Source organism: Hoplias malabaricus, chromosome X2 (assembly GCF_029633855.1).
Source record: "Hoplias malabaricus isolate fHopMal1 chromosome X2, fHopMal1.hap1, whole genome shotgun sequence".
NCBI classification, from domain to species: domain Eukaryota; kingdom Metazoa; phylum Chordata; class Actinopteri; order Characiformes; family Erythrinidae; genus Hoplias; species Hoplias malabaricus.
The window spans coordinates 41,920,568-41,943,127 of record NC_089819.1 but is presented as its reverse complement, the minus strand read 5'-3'; the positions used below and the strand labels follow the sequence as shown (position 1 = coordinate 41,943,127).

The window sequence follows — 22,560 nt, the reverse complement described above, 5'->3', positions numbered from 1 at the left end:
TAAATTACTAATATTTTTTGCAATAATATGAATGTCAGAAAAGGGCAGACCAAGAAGACATTTTTATTTGGCCCAACAAAACCCCAGTTTACATTAGAAAGAATGTTTTTATTTAGAGATTATATTTCATTCCCCCTCTTGTTCGGATTGACACCCCTTACATATATGTTTCACACTAGTTACAACACCTTGTACAGTATTTATGGAACAACATATCTGTAGGTTTACAATTAAAGCCACTGAACTGAAAAACTTAACGGTAGACCTTGAAGTATCTTTCATAGACACACAGAGAGAGAGAGAGAGAGAGAGAGAGAGAGAGAGAGAGAGAGAGAGATTTACATGGAATTTAGTTAATCACAGTACAGCCTGTTGATATGTAAGATGTCTATGGGCTTCATCTCAGTGGCATCTCCAATAGAGACATTACTTGGAATGGGAATGATGGTCGGCTCCTTGTTCTTTGAGAAACCATACCTGCATCCACAAAAGAGAAACCTTGCTGATCAGCACCAAAAACAATGAAGTAGTGAATAAGTGAACAACAGAAAACTATACCTTCCATAGTGCATGATAGAGTTGTAGTCATATGGGGTGCCCAGATTTTCGGTTTCGCTTTTCTCAAAGGCATACTCCAGTCCTAATAAGCCACAGAAGAACAATCAAGTGAAAGTAAGCCCTCTGCTTGAGATCACATTCTTCTCTTGGTCAGCTTGAAGGAGGATTTTAAAAAGTAGTGTAGTAGCTATCAAACACTCCAACTTACGTTGGATCAAACAGAACAGAGTGAAACTGCAGCAAAGGGGACAAACCATCTAAACCAGGGATCTTCAAACTACGACCCACTGCTTTCATGTGACCAGCCCCTTTAACTACAGCAGCAAAGCCTGTGGTCTGGCCAGGGGAATAGAGTAGAGTAGAGACGAAATGGACATGTCTCTATACCAATACAATACAATTCTGAACTGTCCCTCACAATCAGGAAAATTACAATACAACACCCCATCAGTGTCTAGTTGATGTATTTCATACGTACAGTTAAGATCTTGTTCTCTACTCTGACTCCTGTGTCCTAAACCCACTCCACTAACAGGATTGTCTTTGCAATTTCTCCCTAGCATTAAACTCAATGTAGATGGGCGGCACGGCACACGGTGGCTTAGTGGTTAGTACGTTCGCCTCCCAGCGCTGGGATCTTGGGTTCAAGTCCCATCTGGGTGGAGTTTCCATGTTCTCCCCATGTCTGCGTGGGTTTCCTCCATGGTCTCGGTTTCCTCCCGCAGTCCAAAAACATGGAGGGTAGGTGAATTGGCTTCTGTCTAATAACTGTCCTGCTGTGTGAGTGAATGAGTGTATATGTGTGCGTGAATGTGTGTGCGCCCAGATATGGATTGGCACTCTGTCCTGGGTGAAATCCTAGTGCCCGATGCAGTCCTCCAGGTGGACGGTCGTTCCTGGTCGAGAGTACGCTGTGCGCGTTTGGCTGCCACTTCTCGCAAGTGTGTGGATTGAGTGTTCTGAGCAGTGTGGATTGTTGGGTATCTAGAAAGGCGCTATATAAGTGTAACGATAGATATATAGATAGATAGACAGATAGATAGATAGATGCATAAGAGCGTGGAGGAGCTCATGCTGGACAACACCTGGATATACACATCCTTCAAGATTCAGAGACAGGACCTGTTCTCCACCTGTTCTGCCCACAAACGAGTAGCACCTGCAGGTCAAATTACAGCAACGCTTATTAACTGCTATCCTTTACTCTTCACTTCGCTCCTCTCTTACTTCATAAGACACAGGAAGGCAGACCTGGACAGAATAAGTCTAGTCCACCTTAACAATTCCAATGGAGGTTCTCTACTAAGTTTGTGATTTTCTTTAAACCTGGGATTAATCCTAGTACTTGGCTGCTTAGTATTATGAATAAAGTTTATGAATAAAGGCCAGGTTTAGGACTAGGCTTAGTCCCAGTCAGAGAAACCAACACATAGAGTTCCTTGTAGTAAGCTCATGCTGAGATTAATTTATTAATTCATTAATCTTCTGTAACAACTTCATCTTGATCAGGGTCATAGTGGACCAGAGCCCACCTGGAGTGCAAAGAAGGAACACTACCCCAACAGTGTTACAGTCCATGTCATCACACACTTACTAGGTCAGACCTCTGAGTGCAATTTTGCACAGCCAGTCCACCTACCAAAATGTGTTTTTGGACTGTGATAGGTAACCTACATAGACACAGGGGAAACACATCAAACAAACACAGTAACATGACAGCACCCCCTCATGCAAACAGAAACATGCAAAATGTTTGATATATGTCTTTGAACACAAAATTCAGAACTGGTAAATCTGTGTCTTAGTTTTGTTTTATTGATAAATGCAGGTTGTAAGTATTAAAAGACACTGAAGATGTACCCTGAAAGAGACTAAATGTGAATGTAGTCTTCCTCTTGGTCGCGAGGTGTAAACCGGATACAGGTGGATGTCTGAAAGGACATCAGAGCATTCTCAATAATGTCGTGGTCCTCGGATGCTGGTAGAGAAACACAAAGCCTTTTTACACAGTGCTTGGGGAATACTTTAAAAAACAACAACAACACTCATTTTTGAACCTGAACTGTATTTTGTAGACCTAACTTAGATGCATTACTGAAAATGTCCATCTCTGAAGGTGTCACTCACAGTACTCATTCGAAATGACATAAGGCACATAGACATTTCCGTCTTTGCTTCTGGGCCACTTGCACTCTTGTGCTCTACAGGGGTCTGCATTCTCAAAGCCAGGGTTCATGGCAATGTCACCAAACATAATCATGGGTTCATCCAGTGACTGTCCTGTGCAATAAAAAAAAAATGTATATAAACATGGGATTGCTGAGGTGGGGGGGGTAGACAAATTTCATACTGATGCCCTTGATTTCAGAAGAAACTTTGGGTAAGTGGGTGTGTCCAAACCTTTTCCTATATAGCGTATCAAGCAAAAATAAATTAAACAAAACTCAGGGGCTTACCAGCTTTCCTGTTGGCTCTTTCAATTATCGATGATACTGTGAAGTAATCCTTCTCAATGCTGTTGTCTGAATTAATCATTAATTTTATGGTTATTGATTTCTGTTTGCAGTGTAAGTTTAAAATTATACACAAAACTCAGACATTATGCCATAGGAATATCTCACCTGTCTCATTGTAGCTCTTCCTAAGGAATTCCTGGTTTAAAACATCCATCCATCCATCCATCCATCCATTGTCCACCGCTTATCCGGGTCCGGGTCGCGGGGGAAGCAGTCGGAGCAAAGAAACCCAGACCTCCCTCTCCCCAGCCACCGACGCCAGCTCCTCCGGGGGTATACCGACGCGTTCCCAGGCCAGTCGAGACATATAGTCTCTCCAGCGTGTTCTTGGTCTGCCCCGGGGCCTCCTCCCCGTTGGACATGCCCGGAACACCTCTCCAGGAAGGCGTCCAGGAGGCATCCGAACCAAATGCCCGAACCACATCAACTGGCTCCTCTCGACGTGGAGGAGCAGCGGCTCCACTCCGAGTCTCTCCCGGATGTCCGAGCTCCTAACCCTGTCTCTAAGGGAGAGTCCAGACATCCTGCGGAGAAAACTCATTTCAGCCGCTTGTACCCGCGATCTCGTTCTTTCGGTCACTACCCAAAGCTCGTGACCATAGGTGAGGGTTGGGACGTAGATTGAACGGTAAATCGAGAGCTTTGCTTTTCTGCTCAGCTCTTTCTTCACCACAACGGACCGGTACAGAGCCCGCATTACTGCTGACGCTGCACCGATCCGCCTGTCAATCTCACGCTCCATCTTTCCCTCACTCGTGAACAAGACCCAGAGGTATTTAAACTCCTCCACTTGAGGCAGGATCTCACTTCCAACCTGGAGAGAGCACTCCACCCTTTTCCGACTGAGTACCATGGACTCGGACTTGGAGGTACTGATCCTCATCCCTACCGCTTTACACTCGGCTGCAAACTGGTCCAGCAAGAGCTGGAGGTCCCGGCTCGATGAAGCCAACAAGACCACATCATCTGCAAAAAGCAGACATGGGATCCTGAGACCACCAAACCGGACACCCTCCGCCACTTGGCTACGCCGAGAAATTCTGTCCATAAAAATTTTGAACAGAACCGGTGACAACGGGCAGCCCTGACGGAGTCCAACTCCAACTGGAAACCAGTCGGACTTACTGCCAGCCATACGAACCAGATTCCTGCTCTGTTTGTACAGGGACTGGATAGCTCGTAACAAAGAGCCTAGTACCCCGTACTCCCTGAGCACCCCCCACAGAATACCCCGAGGGACACGGTCGAATGCCTTCTCCAGATCCACAAAACACATGTAGACTGGTTGAGCAAACTCCCATGCACCCTCCAGGATCCTAGCGAGGGTAAAGAACTGGTCCTGTGTTCCACGACCGGGGCGGAATCCGCATTGTTCCTCCTGGATCTGAGGTTCAACTATCGGTCGGACTCTCTTCTCCAGTACCCCCGCATAGACCTTACCGGGGAGGCTGAGGAGTGTGATCCCCCTATAGTTGGAACACACCCTCCGATCCCCCTTTTTAAAAAGGGGAACCACCACCCCAGTCTGCCAGTCCAGAGGCACTGCCCCCGATGTCCACGCGATGTTGCAAAGACGTGTAAACCAGGACAGCCCCACAACTTCCAGAGCCTTGAGGAACCCGGGGTGAACCTCATCCACCCCCGGGGCCCTACCGCCAAGGAGTTTCACTACCACCTTGGCCACTTCAGCCCCAGTGATAGACAAGCCCCCCTGGGATCCCCAAGCTCTGCTTCCTCTGCGGAAGACGTGCTGGTGTGATTGAGAAGATCCTCGAAGTATTCCTTCCACCGTCTGGTGACGTCCCCAGTCGAGGTCAACAGTTCCCCACCCCCACCATATACAGTGTTGGTGAAAAACTGCTTTCCCCTCCTGAGTCGCCTGACGGTTTGCCAGAAACTTCTCGGAGCCGACCGAAAGTCGTTTTCCATGTTCTCACCGAACTCCTCCCACACCCGAGTTTTTGCCTCAGCGACTGCCGAGGCTGCGAGCCGCTTGGCTCCTCGGTACCTGTCCCCTGAGCCAACCAGGCTCGATAGGACTCTTTCTTCAGCTTGACAACCCCCCTCACCCGGGGTGTCCACCACCGAGTGCGGGGATTGCCACCCCGACAGGCACTGACAACCTTGCAGCCACAGCTCCGTTCAGCCGCCTCAACAATGGAGGTCCGGAACATGGCCCACTCGGACTCAATGTCACCGGCCTCCCCCGGGATGCAGTCGAAGCTCTGCCGGATGTGGGAGTTGAAGATCTTTCTGACAGGTTCCTCTGCCAAACGTTCCCAGCAAACCCTCAGCACATGTTTGAGCCTGCCAGGTCTGTCCGGCATCCTCCCCCGTCATCTGATCCAACACACCACAAGGTGGTGATCAGTTGACACTTCAGCGCCTCTCTTCACCCGAGTGTCCAGAACATATGGCCGCAGGTCAGATGATACGACTATAAAATCGATCATCGAAATGCGGCCTAGGGTGTCCTGATGCCAGGTGTACTTGTGGACACCCTTATGTTCGAACATGGTGTTCGTAATGGACAAACTGTGACGAGCACAGAAATCCAATAACTGAACACCACTCGGGTTCAGATCAGCGGGGCCGTTCCTCCCAATCACGCCCCTCCAGGTCTCCCTGTCATTACCCACGTGAGCGTTGAAGTCCCCCAGCAGAACAATGGAGTCCCCAGAATGAGTGTTCTCCAGCACTCCCTCTAGGGTCCCCAAGAAGGCATGGTACTCTGAACTGCTGTTCGGTGCATAAGCACAAACAACAGTCAGAGCCCTTTCCCCAACCCGAAGGCGCAGGGAAATTACCCTCTCGTCCACTGGGGTAAACCCCAACATACAGGCGCTAAGCCGGGGGGCTATGAGTAAGCCCACACCTGCCTTACGCCTCTCACCCTGGGCAACTCCAGAGTGAAAGAGCATCCAGCCCCTCTCGAGGAGATTGGTTCCAGAGCCCATACTGTGTGTCGAGGTGAGCCCAACTATATCTAGTCGGTACCTCTCAACCTCGCGCACCAGCTCAGGCTCTTTTCCCACCAGAGAGGTTACGTTCCATGTTCCAAAAGCCAGTTTCAGTAACCGAGGATCGGAACACCAGGGCCCCCGACCCCGACCACCACCCGATCCACAATGCACCAGACCCGGATTACTACCTCTCCCACAGGTGGTGGGCCCATGGGAGAGTGGACCCATGTATCCCCTTCGGGCTAAGCCCAGCCGGACTCCATAGGTGAAAGTCCGGCCACCAGGCGCTCGCCAAGGAGCCCCTCCCCCAGTCCTGGCTCCAGGGTGAGGCCCCGGTAACCCTGCTCCGGGCAAGGGAGGCTGTGTCCTCGTTATTATCTTTTTCATTCGTGTCTTTATGGATCACTCTTTGTCTGGCCCATCACCTAGGACCAATTTGCCTTGGGAGACCCTACCAGGGGCTATTGCCCCCGACAACATAGCTCCTAGGCTCACGCAGGCACGCAAACCCCTCCACCACGTTAAGGTGGTGATCCAAGGAGGAGTTAAGGTGGTGATCCAAGGAGGAGTGATTTTAAAACAAGTATTGAAGTATTGAAGTCACTGTATTGAAATCACTGTATTGAAATCACTGTAGTCATTAGACCTTTATTATTTACATTGTTACAGTTTGCTTGATGAAATGTTCCTCTGCATAATGAACAGATGTCTGCCATGCCATCTAGATTTGTATACTACCTCTGGCGAGTTGATGGTTTTCTTAAGGCTTTGCGTTCTGGTTCCGCAGAGTTTGCGGCATGGCTGCTCAATTCCTCCAGGTTGTATTTTCCCTGGCCAGAAGTGTCGAAATTTTGGCTGCTCTGAGGAAGTTTGGTGTGGTGTAGACCCCATATCCTGTTCCTCTTCAATTATTGGACTTGAAGCAGATAGCATGGAGAAACCTACAATGGATCAGCATTTGTGGAATATCAATAAAGAAGTTATTATAGACAAGTTGCATCAATATGTATGCTTTTGTTTATTTTTAGACAAATCAAATAAAATGGCAGATTACAAAAACGAAACTTGGTACTAAGCATATTACATGGTACTAATTTCTGTTGCCAAAAAAAATGGCAGAAGACTTTGGCTGGACTCCCTGTCTGCACCAGCTTTCTCCTAATAAGATATTACATGATATTTAAAATAAGGTAGTGTAAATTAAGAGTATGGCATTGTAAATGACAATAATTTCACAAAAGGTTTTGATCTAACATATGTAATTGCAACAGCTCATAGTCAAATTTACATTTATAAATTTATATTTAAATATAAAAATCACATTTATAAAAATTTTATTTGAATGGCTGAGATAGCCACAGCAATAAATACATAAATAAATACATAAATAAATAAAAACCTTAAAGCATTTTGTCAAGTACATTTAACTTATGTCTGCCCAAAAGAGGATTTATCAAGCCTTGTTTGCTCGGTCGAGCTGCAAATATTTCAAATCTCCCTATGTTCATGTTGTTAAGATTTGTTTGTTAGTTCTTAGTGTCTTTCAGGTCAATAATGCCAGTCACCGTCCTTGTAGTGTATTGGGCAATGTTTTGAACTTTGTGACTATCCGTAGTGCCGTGCAACTTTCCTCACAGTGATAGGAGCAAAGGTATTTAGCCTGCTGAGGAGTTTAGTCCAGCCACAGAAACCAGGTACTCTTTCATACACCAACATTGTTAAAGTTCTAGACGCACACTTCTCACCCAAGCCACTGCAAATTGCAGAGAGGTTTAGGTTTCACAAGCGGAACCAAGAAGATGGGGAAACCATTGCACAGTATGTTGCAGTACTGAAGAGGCTTAGTGAACACTGTGATTTTAAAGATAATCTGGATGATGCTCTACGTGACCGGTTAGTGTGTGGGTTGAGAAGTGAGGCAATACAGAAGCGGTTGCTCACAGAAGCTGGCCTAACTCTAAAGACAGCTATTGAAATAGCATTGTCAATGGAATTGGTGGCAAAAGAGGCACAAGAGCTAGGTGCTTCAGCCAGAGTGCATAATGTGACAGCTGGACATGATAGGCCGACGACAAAGCAGTGTTATCGGTGTGGTAAAACAGGCCATTTACCTACTGGGTGCTGGGCAAAAGAGCTCATTTGCCATAAATGTGACAAAAAGGGCCATGTTGAACGAGCCTGCATGAGTTCTAAGCACAAGAGTGGAACTCGTCAGATTAAAACTGAGAGTGGGAAACAAGCAAATTTCCATTACAAAAAGAAAAATGTGCACTGTGTAAGAGAGACACCAGTAAATAGCAGTGAAAGCGACACGGAGAATGCGCTGCCCATAAAAATACTGACAGTAAAGGGGGGCTCTGCAGCCTATGGCACCACAGTTCTAATAGAAGGGCATCCCATAAGGATGGAAATTGATACAGGAGCTGCTGTCTCACTAATATCAGAGACACTTTATACAGAGAAGCTACACCATGTAAAACTGAAACATTCCAATATCCAGTTAAAGACCTACACGGGTGAGACACTGCTTGGCAAAGCTCAAGTTAAAGTAGAGCTAAATGGACAGGAAGCAATTCTGTTGCTCTATGTGGTCAAGGGGGACAATCCAGCACTTTTAGGAAGGCCTTGGCTAGAGAAATTGCGGTTGGACTGGTTAAAAGTACAATCAATATCAACTGAAAAATCTAGCTTGACAACAGTGCTAAAGCGACACAGCTCGGTGTTCAAAGATGAACTGGGGTGCATGAAAGACATCAAGGTGAGACTCCAAGTAAATCCAAATCATCAGCCAAGGTTTCTTAAAGCAAGAAGTGTTCCATATGCTCTCAAGCCAAAGGTTGATGCTGATATTAACCGTCTGTTGGAACAAGGTGTGATTGTACCTGTTTCCCACAGCGACTGGGCCACCCCTGTGGTTCCAGTCCTAAAACGAGATGGTTCAGTTCGTTTGTGTGGAGATTTTAAGGTTACTGTTAATCCAGCGCTAGTAACTGAACATTACCCCCTGCCTGTAATTGAAGATCTCTTTGCTGGGCTGGCTGGTGGCAAGAAATTTAGCAAAATTGATCTCTGCCAAGCATACCTACAAATGCATGTGGACGAAAGCTCTCAGAAGTATCTCACAATTTCAACCCATAGAGGATTGTTTAGATACCTCAGATTACCATTTGGTATTACTTCAGCACCAGCACTATTCCAACGGGCCATGGACCAGATTCTAAGTGGTCTTCCAGGGGTACAGTGTTACCTTGATGACATTTTAGTTACTGGACGTAATGACACAGAGCACATAAACAACCTGGACAGAGTACTGGGGCGACTTGAAGAGTATGGTCTACGTGTACGGGAAGACAAGTGCGACTTTTTCAAGTCTTCAGTGGAATATTTAGGCCATGTCATTGATGCTGATGGCCTACATACTGCCCCATCAAAGCTGAAAGCAATTTTGGATGCTCCTGTCCCAGAGAACGTCAGCCAACTTAGGTCGTTCCTGGGTCTTCTGAACTATTATGGGCGATTCATACCCCAGTTGGCTACCTTATTGAAACCAATGTATGAATTGTTGTGTGATGGCAAAACATGGAAATGGTCCAAAGAGTGTGATAGGGCTTTCAACAAAGCAAAAGCCGCACTCACAAATGAGACAGTACTGACACACTTTGATCCCTCTTTGCCCCTTCAGCTGGCGTGTGATGCATCTCCATATGGGATTGGGGCTGTAGTGTCTCATATCTTACCAACTGGAGAAGAGAGACCAATTGCCTTTGCATCAAGAACTCTGAGTAAGACAGAGACAAAATACCCTCAGATCGAAAAAGAGGCACTTGGAATAATTTTTGGTGTGAAGAAATTTCACACTTACATCTTTGGACGCAAATTCACTCTGTTAACAGACCATCGTCCACTTACATCCATTTTTGGTTCACACAAGGGTTTGCCAACACTCGCTGCAAGCAGACTTCAACGCTGGGCACTTATCCTTAGCGCTCATGACTATGAGATTAAATACCGGAAATCATCAGCTCATGGCAATGCAGATGGTTTGTCGAGACTTCCATTGCCTGATTGTCCGCAGCACATGGACCAGAACATCTTTTACTTTCAAATGGTGGACAACACACCTGTCACTGCTCACCAGGTCAAACAAGCGACCAGAACAGACCCTGTACTGTCAAAAGTACTTGACTGTCTAATGCGAGGGCAGTCACTGCAAACTCTGGCAGCTGTACCTGAGTTCCAACCTTACTTTTCACGGGGGAAGGAGTTAACAGTCACCTCTGGATGTTTGCTGTGGGGCATGCGTGTGATAATTCCACACAAACTGAGAAGACCAGTGTTAAAAGAGCTGCATTCTGGACACTGTGGCATTGTCCGTATGAAGGAGCTGGCACGTAGCTATTTTTGGTGGCCTGGACTGGATAGGGAAATTGAGGAAACTGCCAAATCATGTCCATCATGTCAGTCAGTTCGAAATATGCCAAGCCCTTCTCCACTACATCCATGGGAGTGGCCAGCAAATCCATGGCAACGTGTGCATCTTGATTTTGCAGGGCCAGTAGAGGGTGCTATGTTGTTAGTAGCTGTAGATGCCCATTCTAAATGGCCTGAAGTCTCAGTCATGCCTACAATCACTTCTGAGGCCACAATTCAAGTTCTGAGGGAAATGTTTGGACGGTTTGGGCTACCAGAACAAGTGGTTACTGATAATGGCCCATCATTCGTGTCTAGAGAAATGGAGGAGTTTCTACAGAATAATGGCATCAACCACATCCTCTCAAGTCCTTATCATCCATCCACGAATGGGCTAGCTGAGAGAATGATCCAGACCATAAAACATGCGCTGAAATCATCAAAACATGAAGCTCCTCTCAAGCAGCGTCTAAATACTTTCCTGCTAAAATATCACAACACCCCTCACGCATCCACTGGAGCATCTACTGCAGGTCTACTCATGAAACGACAGCTTCGCACACGACTTGATTTGCTGAGGCCCACACCTACCAAAACACATGTCCACAACAAACAACAAAGCCAGGTCATCCAACGCAGCAAGTGTTTTAAAGACCGACACTTCTCTGAGGGAGATCATGTCCTTGCTCGCAATTACTGCACAAAAGAGAAGTGGGTTCCTGCAGTTGTTCTTCAAAGGTCTGGACCTGTTTCATACAAGGTTGGCACTCAGGACAACCAAGTTTGGCGGAGACATGTTGAGCAGTTGCTTCCAAGTCAATCTGCTGGAACTTCAGTGGCAGAGGACTTGGATCTAGTTTTAGCTAGTGAACTGTCAAACCCGAATATGCCAAAGACATCTTCTGTTCCCTCTCCACAAGCTTCCGCTGTCTCTGTTGCTCCATGTTCAAATGGAACTCTAAGAGAAACTCCTGCTCTAAGAAGAAATCCACAGAGGACCAGAAATCCACCTGATCGTCTTGATTTGTAAAAAAAAAAAAAAGAGCAACCCACAAGTATAGGGGCAGAATAATCCCCTGGGTTTAGTAGGGAGTAGAGGCAGTCTACCCTCTCTCCCACATAAGAGACTTTGTTCTGCTGTTCTGTTGTTAATGTGTATACAAGTGCATAACTAATGTTTGTACCTTTATCATTTAAGGGGGAAGGAGATATGTAGTGTATTGGGCAATGTTTTGAACTTTGTGGCTATCCGTAGTGCCGTTCAGAGAGAGTAAAAGATGATGGGTAATGTAGTCTGGCGCGCTGGTCGGAACAGGTTGAAGGAGAGCTGGTGTACGTTTTGTTTCCTACTGCAGTAAACAGATTATTCGTTCTTCCGTCTCTGTGTGGGTTCATTTTTGTTGTGGATATAACAGTCCTCACTCTTTATTACAAGAAAAAAGTTAAAATTCTGTTTTTATAACAGTGAAAACAAGTAATTTTGTATATATATTTTGAAGTACATATTATTTTTCCTTGATTAGTACGTACTATTTTTCCTTGACTAGTATCAGTGTATATTGTTAAAGTAAACCAAATACAATTTATTAGTGTGAAACATGAACTGATGGTCATTTAGTGGTGAAAAATGCCTAAAGGGGAGCTGAAATGTAAACAGAGTTACAACAGCACTTAGTGATACAGTGATTGGGGGGCGGTGATTGATGACAGTGATTGTCATTCTGTACTCAATGGGATGAGTGCAGCATGTGAAATTTATAATAATTCATGTTGTACTCGTAGTATTGGAATTCTAAATGTAATATTACTAGGCATTTCTTTTGGTATATGTGGTAGCTATCAAAAACAATATATTTGATAGGTATCCTAAAACTGTGTCCAAATATTGTGATTTTATGCTTTTGCCATATTGCCCAACTTACTTTTAGTTTATAATAGTACAGTTTTGTTTTATTTTTTGTTTTTAGAACAAGCAAGATGCTGAACCCTCTCCTGCCAGCCAGCCCTCTCTGATGTGTCAAGCCCATTATCTTCTGTAAGTAGTAGCACAAAATTTAAATGTTCTTAATTTGCTAGTTATTGTTTGTTTAGTTGTTGTAGGTGGCAACAACGGCAGCAGATGTCCAAAAAATTTACCCAGGCTGATTATGCAAGGTTATTAAAGATTCCATAACATACATTTCCTTTGGTTGAGTTGTTTTCTGTGACCCTTACGAAAATGGGCAGAACTCAAAACTCTCTCTTTTTTTTTTTTTTTTTTTTTTTTTTTGCAGTTTAGTTTATGGACTGTACGGTGTGGGGAGGGAACAATGAAATGTTTACAAACTGCATCAAAATCAGTTATTTAATAATGAAAGCAAAAGCAACTTGGTTTTTCGTTTTCACTGCCCTCTTGCTTTGATTTCAAATCCCAGGTTGGGCCTAAATAGACAGCATTTTAAACAGGGCTGACCACTTTATTTTAAATCATATTCCTCTCTAAAATATCCTCATATAATAAAGTCTGACCACAAAAGGTTAAATAGTTTGGTTTGAAAATGTCCATTCTTTCTATTTAAGTAGGTATTTTGGAGCTGACACACAGACGTGTTGGTCTTTGTCTGTCACTCTCTTTCTCTTTCTCCAAGATTGTTTGTGTATTTGCTTTTCTCCTACTCTTTCAGAAGTGCAGTCGTACCAGTATGTTTATATTCTTTAACATAACATAAATGTGTTTTTTTTTTTACTTGTTTTTTTTTGCAGGTGACAAAATGAACTTAGAGGGGTGGGTGCTGTCAATGGAAGCCAAGATTGTCCTGGGGTCATGTTCAAACACAGTTGTTGAAGGCCTTGCGTCTTTATTTGCGATATACACATACCTTCAACCAGGAGTATCAATGTGGAGGGGGCGGAATCCACACTGGAATTTGTTAAAAGGTAAGAAATAGCTGGTTAAGAGGTTTGTGGTGCTATACCACAATCTGAAGGAGAAATTTGAAACGATAAGGTAACAGCCAAACATTTAAGTTTTGTAAGTTCTCCTTTCTTAAGCCTCTCACCCTGTCTGTACATTATCAGCACTAATTTATTTATCCCCTTAATCTGGCACAGATCTGATATTTTTAAGCCAGACCAGAGCTACTTTTTGTTTTGTTTTCCCCCACTGTGCATGCACATGTAATGGTCATCATCCAGTAAACTCTGCAGAGTCATCTGCATACAATCCCTGAATAAAAGACTGAGGACAAAATATCAGGACAAAATATAGTTTGAAAAAATTTAAACTGAAATTATTTCTTTTGACAAACCCATTGTTTTGTATTGTGTACTTTTCAGAGATACTGAAAAAATTGTTTCCTTTTTAAAAACGAATTATTAACTTATTTTTAACTGGTAAACGAGTTGCTTTAATGTCATAACATGGTGCTTCGATTTTTTTCTTTGGCATATGATGTTGAATACAAATGACATTCAAAATCCATGAAACTTTGATTGATTTGTCTGAGGTTTACACTTCTATTCATGCTGTCATGTGTCAAAATACAGTACTTCAACATTTATTGAGCAAATATTCAGCATTAACACTATGAAGACTAGTGCTCACACTGTTCAACATTTTGGAGTATTAAAAGGACTTTATTTGAAATCCCAAACCATATATTTTAATTATGATAACAGGCTACTGGTATTTCTGTGAAATTTCCTGTGAGCTAAGTGCAGACAGAATATGTGTTTAAAACAAAAGACAATACTACACGTGTGAAAAACAAGAGCAAAGAGAAACTAAGCAAGCTGAGTTGTGCCGGACCACCATTAGCCGTTTGTGTACACCAGCTCCAGGTCTTTTAGTTATCCCAGAGGTCCTTGCACAGTCATTAAATTGCTGTAAATTCTACAATGGACTGTTAGGACTTCCATGAAACATACAATGAACAGTAGTTTTAGAATACAGAATGGTGTCGTAATTATTTATTGTAAAATTACAGTGAGTGTTTACAAGTGCAAGATGCTCCTGTATGGTCAGTGGACAGTGAGATACAGCATATACCTTTTTATGCATTTTATATATAACATGAATTATCTTAAATTTCACATGCTGCACTCATCCCATTGAGTACAGAATGACAATCACTGTCATCAATCACCGCCCCCCATTCACTGTATCACTCCACTGAATGCTGTTGTTACTCTGTTTACATTTCAGCTCCCCTTTAGGCATTTTTCACTAGTAAATGGCCTTCAGTTCATGTTTCATACCAATAAATTGTATTTGGTTTACTTTAAGAATATACACTGATACTAATCAAGGAAAAATAATACGTACTTCAAAATATATATAAAAAATTACTTGTTATAAAAACTGAATTTTAACTTTTTCCTTGTAATAAAGAGTGAGTACAGTAATAGGCACCACAGAAGCATCAAATCATTGATTTTTTTAATAGTTTGTAAAACATGGTGCAAAGTGAGGTGATCGTATACAGGTCATATCCATTCTTCCATTTCACCACTGCTATTGCACCACTTCTGCTGTTCTAATACCTCTGCCACTAAACTACTTTTGCAATTCCACCACTTCCACTAGTCTACCATTTCTTGCTTTTTTTCAGTAAGTTCTCACATTTTCTTACTAAAGGCAACTGTCCAGTCAGAAGGTGCATATTTTAACCTGACATATATTCATTTTTAACCCCTGTAGTCCTAGGTCAGCAATGTGCATGGTGCCTAGAGTGGATGCATCTTAAATTATAAAGTGTTTTAACAAACCATTGCATTAATAGTGTATTTTAAACTTGCTTTCACTAGTTTTTTTATTTTACTTTTTTTTTAACAACAAAACCTTTCAGAAGTACATGCTTATACCTGCTGATAAGCAAAATCTGTAGATTGAAATGAAATGTAAATCCTAATATATCTAACCATATAATTGAATAATTTGCTAGGAAAATAGTTATATATAAATACCCTGGCCACCAATTCACAAACTCATTTATATGGTACTATCCAGTACAGAAATTGAAACCATTATAAACTATTTTAATAATCAAGGATTATTTTCAAAACCATCAGTATTTTAGAGTTATCGAAACATATACTGTTTCTTTCACCACCAGTCCTGTTGTTTTGAAAACCCTCTATACCATGTGTTAAAGAAGTGTACTGAGCATGTTTTGCAACATTTCTGAGAATATGTTCAATTTCTTATGAAGGCACAGGGATTGCATAAATCTGATGTTTTTAAGGCTGTCAAGCAAACAAGCAAGAGACAACAGTGGGTGTTTGTTAGTTTGAAAATTACCCTTTGAATTTTGAGGAAATATTGAGTAGGGCAGTTTATTTACTGAATAAATAGATTAAATATATGTAAAATCAGATTCTTTTATTGTCATTGCACACATACAACGAAACTGAGCAGCAATCCAACATCATTATAAACACGCAGTAAGTAAATAAATAATAGACATAAGACTATGAAGTGCAGAAATAAAAAATAGTATATATACATAAACAAGTGAGGTAGAAGTTTATTATTGCACAAATATTTGTCGATATTTTCTAATGAAAGGATCTCTGCTATTTAAGGTGCCCTTGCTGTGTTTTCTGGACTGTTTCATGCCCTTTCAGTTCCTTCAGGAGTTAGACTGGTCTTTGTCATCAAAAACTAATCATCCAACATAAGTACTTGACCCCACTAATATTATTTGGTTGTGGGACATTTATAGGTCCAGATTTCCTAGATAGGTATAGAGGCTGTTAACTGCAGGAAATGTGTGTGTGATGTTATCGGCTGTAATTTTTTAAACATTCTCCCAGCAATTTAAACATTTTCCCAGCAATCCCCCCAAACCACAACACACCATCAAAAAACTTAAATGGACACCCATCCCATTTTTACTTACAACAATGGATGTAAATGCAGTGGAGGTTAAATTACTAAGGCCCACTTGCAGTTCTTTTCCTGGCCACACCACTATTCTGATTTTAATTTTGAAGACATTGTAAGTGCATTTCCAAATTGATTTGTTTCAAACTTAATGTGTGCAGAAACCAAAACTTTAGGACAGAGGCATTTTTACCATTGTTTACATCAACTTTCTGGGATCCTCCACTCATTTACTTGATGCTTGTCTACTTTTCATAAATCAATTGCATGGAAAAGGACTTTTGCATACTTTCACAGAAAGAAGGTTTTAATATTAACAGTGTTTCTTCAGGTTTCTTCTAGTCAGTTATACTAGATAATTACACTATGTAAAATAAATGCATGTTGAATTTTAACTGGGTCCCAGAATTGCTTCCCTTGATTCTGTAGGCAGATAACACTGGGTCAAATAAGAAATCATGTGCCACACACTGCACAGGACTAGTAGGACTAGTTTATGAACATTATTTTATCATTTAAATCTTCAGTGAGGGGAGACGTCATTACAAATATTAATTTATGCAGAAAGGAAATGTCTAAATCTTATGAACATTTTGCAAAGCTTACAGCCAATTTCAGGGCTAATTTCTGTAGTTTAACAATTTTCAATCTTTCAAAACCTGTAAATTTATAGTGGTACGTCCAGTTTTAAATCTATATACACACTAAACTTTATACATTACTGCTACTAATACACAAAGGAAGGGCAAGACTTTCAAATGGTCAAGACTTTACTTCCAGTGAAAAACCTTGCACCAGAAAATTTCAAAACTATTTCAAAATTTAAACTTGGCCCAACCACTATCTGGTAGTTCCGTTTCACCTCAGCACATTTACTACGAAAAACTAAAATACAAACCTGTGCTCATATATTTGATAAATGTGGCAAATATATACACACATAGATATATAGATAGATAGATAGATAGATAGATAGATAGATAATTGTAAATATTTAATCGACTAATAACTTTAATCCAACTTTTGCGTCCCATAGAACTGGACTTTTTCAGACAGAGGCTGGTGTTTAAATCCAGGAGATTTGGGAGCTGACCCCTGGTGATATGCTGGGTTTTGTGCCCACTGCAGAACTTTCCTCTTGAGAGCAGTGCAGTTCTCATACCAGGTCAACTGAGGAAACATACTCACCATTGTTATCTAGGACTTATCAAAACCTGCCTCTGTCTTTCTGATCAAACCATGGAATTTCAACATTTAAAAAAATTTCTTTCACTTTGTTCAGTATGGAATGGACACTACAACCAAACACTGGGACTGCTAATTTTAAGCATAATAACTTTGCCCTCAGCCCCCTCCAGGGTGTATACTCGCCTTGCATCCAATGATTCCAAGTAGGCTCTGGACCCACCGCGACCCTGAACTGGATAAGCAGTTACAGATAATGAATGAATGAATGAATGAACTTTGCCCTCACGTGGAAAAAGAGCGCTGTCAAGCGGGCAACCCTGAAATACGATACCATGTGACGAAACCACCAATCCTTTGTCTAGCATGTCTCCTAAAATCCCTTGTCTGTTCTTGTGTTGTATAATGATTAATTATTTTAATCAAGGTGGTATCATCTTACATAAGTTCTTGTATGCATGAGTCATGTCTAACTTACAATTATTATCTTTTAATAAATTTAATGACTCACTCAGTAATCTAAAACATTAGACTCTCATTCTGAAGCCACGCAAATTGAAAAGTCCTCTCTGCTTAGTTAATCATACATTGTATTAAACAAATTAAACAACATAATCGTCCGCCAACAACTCATTTTCAACACAATCATCCCCCAATGACAGACTGGGACTGAACACATCACTGTGCAACTGGCTGCTTGACTTCCTGACTGGAAGACCACAGGCAGTACGGGTTGGCAGTAACTTGTCTAGCCCCATCATTCTGAACACGGGGGCTCCCTTCTGTTCACTCTGCTAACCCACGACTGCTCTCCATCACACACCTCCAACCTCTTCATCAAGTTTGCGGATGACATGACTGTGGTAGGCCTCATCAGCAACAACGATGAGTCACACTACAGGAGCGAGGTGAGCCGGCTGGCCTCTTGGTGCAAACACAACAGTCTCTCTCTGAACACTGAGAAGACCAAGGAGATTGTTGTGGACCTCAGGAGAACTCGCACACAACATGCCCCTCTATCCATCAACGGGGCTGCTGTGGAGAGGGTGAGCAGCACCAAGTTCCTGAGTGTGCACATCACAGAGGACTCCGCAAGCTAAGGAGAGCAAGAGCTCCCACCCCCATCATGATCACCTTCTACAAGGGGGCCATCGAGAGTATCCTAATTAGCTGTTTCACTGCGTGGTACAGGGCCTGCACAGCATCCTTCCGCAGAACCCTCCAGCGTATTGTGAGAACTGCTGAGAAGATCATTGGTACCTCTCTCCCCTGCCTTCAGGACTTATAAAGCTCCCGCCTCCAACGATGGCTCTGCCATCCCCCCCCCCCACTTCTGCCCCCCGCACACACTATTAAGCAATCTCATCAAGTGCCACCAATACCCAACTGTTACTTTGAAAATCAGGCAGGCAAAATAATTACAATTATTTTGTAATAGACAAAATCAGACAGTCACCTGGAGTGGGAATCGAACCCACAATCTCCAGGTCCCTGGAGCTGTGTGACTGTGACACTACCTGCTGTGCCACCGCACCACACCCAAAAAAATTTATATCAAACATAACAACTTGCCTTAAAACTGGCTGCTCACCATGAACATAAATGAAGACACACAAAACTAGAATGTTTCCAAATTGCATGGCAGCACAGCCTCACCGACTACAAACATGCCTTATCTAAAGCCAAATCACAGTACATCTCTTCTCTTATAGAAAACAATAAAGACAACCCTAGATTCCTTTTTAGCACTGTATCAAATCTAATTAGCAACAAAAAGGAAATCAACTCCATTATCCCCTTTGATTTCTGTAGTAATGACTTTGAGGTTTTTTAATGATAAAATCAGTCCAAAGTCACATCGGCTCTTGTTGGTGAACCTTCCGCCAGCTTTGAGGTGCACTTAGACTACTTCAATTCTGTCAATGAAAATGACTTGCTTAGTTTAATTAGCTCATCTAAATCATCTTCATGCTTACTGGACAATACAATTATTTAAACAAATCTTACCTAAAGTCATTAGACCATTGCTCACAATAATAAACTCATCCCTCAACAATGGATATGTACCAAAACATCTGAAACTAGCGGTAATCAAACCAATTATTAAAATACCCAGTCTTGACTCTCTTGTGCTCGCAAACTATAGGCCAAAATCCAACCTCCCTTTTATTGCTAAGATTCTAGTAAAAGACGTGTCACAGCAGTTGTGCTCTTACCTCCAAAACAATGACATTCATGACATTTTTCAGTCTGGATTTAGACCAAATCACAGCACAGAAACAGCTCTAACAAGAGTAACTAATGACTTACTCCTTTCACATGATAAGGGCTATATCTCTATTCTGGTGCTGCTTGTGTGGCCTTGGTTAGTGTTTAGATTAGTTTGAGCTCAACTACACCACCTAGGGAGTTTCACCCTTCTCAGAAAGCACACAGGTATGTTCAGAAAGGAGCAGAGACATGAAATGGAGTTCAGCATGTCCTTTACTTAATACCAGTTGCCTTATAAACATTTAAAATAACTTTATTGATAAGTTTAAAACAAAATAAAACACGAGAATACAGTGGAGTTTTACCCATTCACCACTAAAAATAACCCCAACAAGGTTATTGGCTATATTAGCTCACCATATGCATATATTTTAACTGGTTTCCAAGCAGACGCTCTCCTATACAGAGTTCCAATACTAGAGACTATACAACCCTCACACACACAGATTACAAAAAAAACCCTCATAGGGTAGAGACTCCACATGCAGCAGATCAAATGCCCAAGAAGGAGGAAAGAAATCTCCAAAGAGGATAACCTGTCAACCAAAAGAAGGACACTCATGAACCAGGTTGTTCTGCAAGAACAGGTAAAATACACAATTATGTAGAACAGGCAGATCATATGATTAAGAGGACTGTAATACCCATAGCCCACAGCCCAACCACAATCCAAAATAATAACCAAATAATGGGTTAATTTAAAATGCAAAGAAAAATAAAAGAACTCAATAAGATAAGATAAGATAAGATAAGATAGCCTTTATTGTCATTGCACATGTACAACAAAATTGAGCAGCAATCCTTAAAGTGCTTAAACAAACAAAAACAGTAGAAACATGCAGTTTTTTTTTTTACAATATAAATAACAATTATTGCACTAGCCCTGGGTAGTAGAGGAGATTAATCTGCGTGTGTTTGCTGTGTATTGCACAGGCCCTGAGTGGCTTAAGAGGTATGTGCGTTCAGTTCCCGTACAGCACTGGGGTAAAAGCTGTTTTTCAGTCTGTTTGTCCTGGATGTGATGGACCTGATGCGTTTTCCTGAGGGCAACTGTTGGAAGAGATTGTGTCCAGGATGGGAGGAGTCTTTCAGTATATTGGCTGTCCTGCTTAGGCAGCGGGAGCTGAACAGATCCTCCAGCCTGGGCAGTGGACAACCGATGTTCTTCTGGGCCATGTTGATCACTCTCTGTAGAGCTCTCCTTTCTGCCACTGAGCAGCTGCTGTACCATGTTGAGATGCAGTAGGTCAGCACACTCTCGATGGCACAGCGGTAGTAAGACACCAGCAGCTTCTCCTGAAGGTTGTTTTTCCTGAGAATTCTCAGGAAATAAAGTCTCTGCTGTGCCTTCCTAACTACAGCTGTGGTGTTGGTGTTCCAGGAGAGATCTTCAGAGATGTCCATACCCAGAAGTCTGAAGGAGGGGACTCTTTCCACACAGTCCCCATTTATGATGAGTGGTGAGGGGTCTATGCGTTTCCTCCGGAACTCAATGACCAGTTCTTTAAACAAAACAAATAAGAAAACCCATAAGGGCAAAGGATCTGCCCTCTTTTGATTCAGATTCTATTTATCTGACCGTTATCATTTTGTTTATCTGGATAATAATAGCGGCATGATGGCGCAGCAAGTAGTGTCGCAGTCACACAGCTCCAGGGACCTGGAGGTTGTGGGTTTGATTCCTGCTCCGGGTGACTGTCTGTGAGGAGTTGGTGTGTTCTCCCCGTGTCTGCGTGGGGTTCTTCCGGGTGCTCCGGTTTCCTCCCACAGTCCAAAAACACACATTAGTAGGTGGATTGGCGACGTGAGTGAATGTGTGTGTGTGTGTGTCTGTGTTGCCCTGTGAAGGACTGGCACCCCCTCCAAGGCGTATTCCTGCCTTGCGCCCAATGATTCCAGGTAGGCTCTGGACCCACCGCAACCCTGAATTGGATAAGCGGTTACAGATAATGAATGAATAATAATAATCCTCTAATCATACTTTAGTTAAATATGGTGTTACACAAGGATCAGTGCTTGGCCCTGTATTGTTCACACTCTACATGCTGCCACTGGGTAGACTAATCCATAAGCATGGTATTCAATTCCACTGTTATGCTGATGACACACAACTGTATATATCATACATACATACATAGATCTTCTTTTCCGCTTTTCCATTTCAGGGTCGCGGTGGCAGCAGGGCGAGCAAAGAAGCCCAGATGTCTCTGTCCCTTGCAACATCCACCAATTCCTCCTGGGGGATCCCAAGGCGTTCCCAGGCCAGCCGGGAGATATAATCCCTGCAGCATGTCCTGTGTCTACCCCGGGGCCTCTTTCCAGATGGACGTGCCTGGTATACCTGATCAGATGCCCAAACCACCTCAAATGACTTCTCTCAATGCGAAGGAGCAGCGACTCTACTCTGAGCAGAGAGTACGCCCAGCGACCCGTCGGAGAAAGCTCATTACGGCCGCTTGTTTCCGCAGTCTTATTCTTACGGTCATTACCCAGAGCTCATGACCATAGGTGAGAGTGGGGACGTAGACTGACAGGCAAATTGAGAGCTTTGCTTTATGGCTCAGCTCTTTCTTCACCACAACCGTGCAGTACAGTGACCGCATTACTGCAGACGCTGCACCTATCCTACGGTCAATCTCACCATCCCTCTTCCCATCACTTGTTAACAAGAACCCAAGATACTTGAACTCCTTCACTTGGGGCAGGTTCTCACCCCTTACCTGAAGGGAGCATGCCATCTGTTTCCGGGAGATAACCATGGCCTCAGACTTGGAGGTGCTGATCCGCATACCGA

At 42.8% G+C, this 22,560-nt stretch overlaps 1 protein-coding gene and 1 pseudogene across 1 annotated transcript; one reads left to right on the top strand and one right to left on the bottom strand.

Annotated features, from left to right (window-relative positions):
* Nucleotides 1–353: 353 nt before the first annotated feature.
* LOC136677396 (low choriolytic enzyme-like) lies at nucleotides 354–3,093 on the bottom strand (annotated as a pseudogene).
* Nucleotides 3,094–8,441: 5,348 nt separating this feature from the next.
* Nucleotides 8,442–11,477, top strand: LOC136677395 (uncharacterized protein K02A2.6). Its single transcript, XM_066654916.1, has one exon. It carries the CDS (start codon nucleotides 8,442–8,444, stop codon nucleotides 11,475–11,477), a length of 3,036 nt encoding a protein of 1,011 aa, XP_066511013.1.
* Nucleotides 11,478–22,560: the final 11,083 nt, after the last annotated feature.

Excerpts from the sequence above, each read along its gene's own strand:
- LOC136677395 (XM_066654916.1), top strand. The coding sequence starts at position 8,442 with ATGGAAATTGATACAGGAGCTGCTGTCTCACTAATATCAGAGACACTT.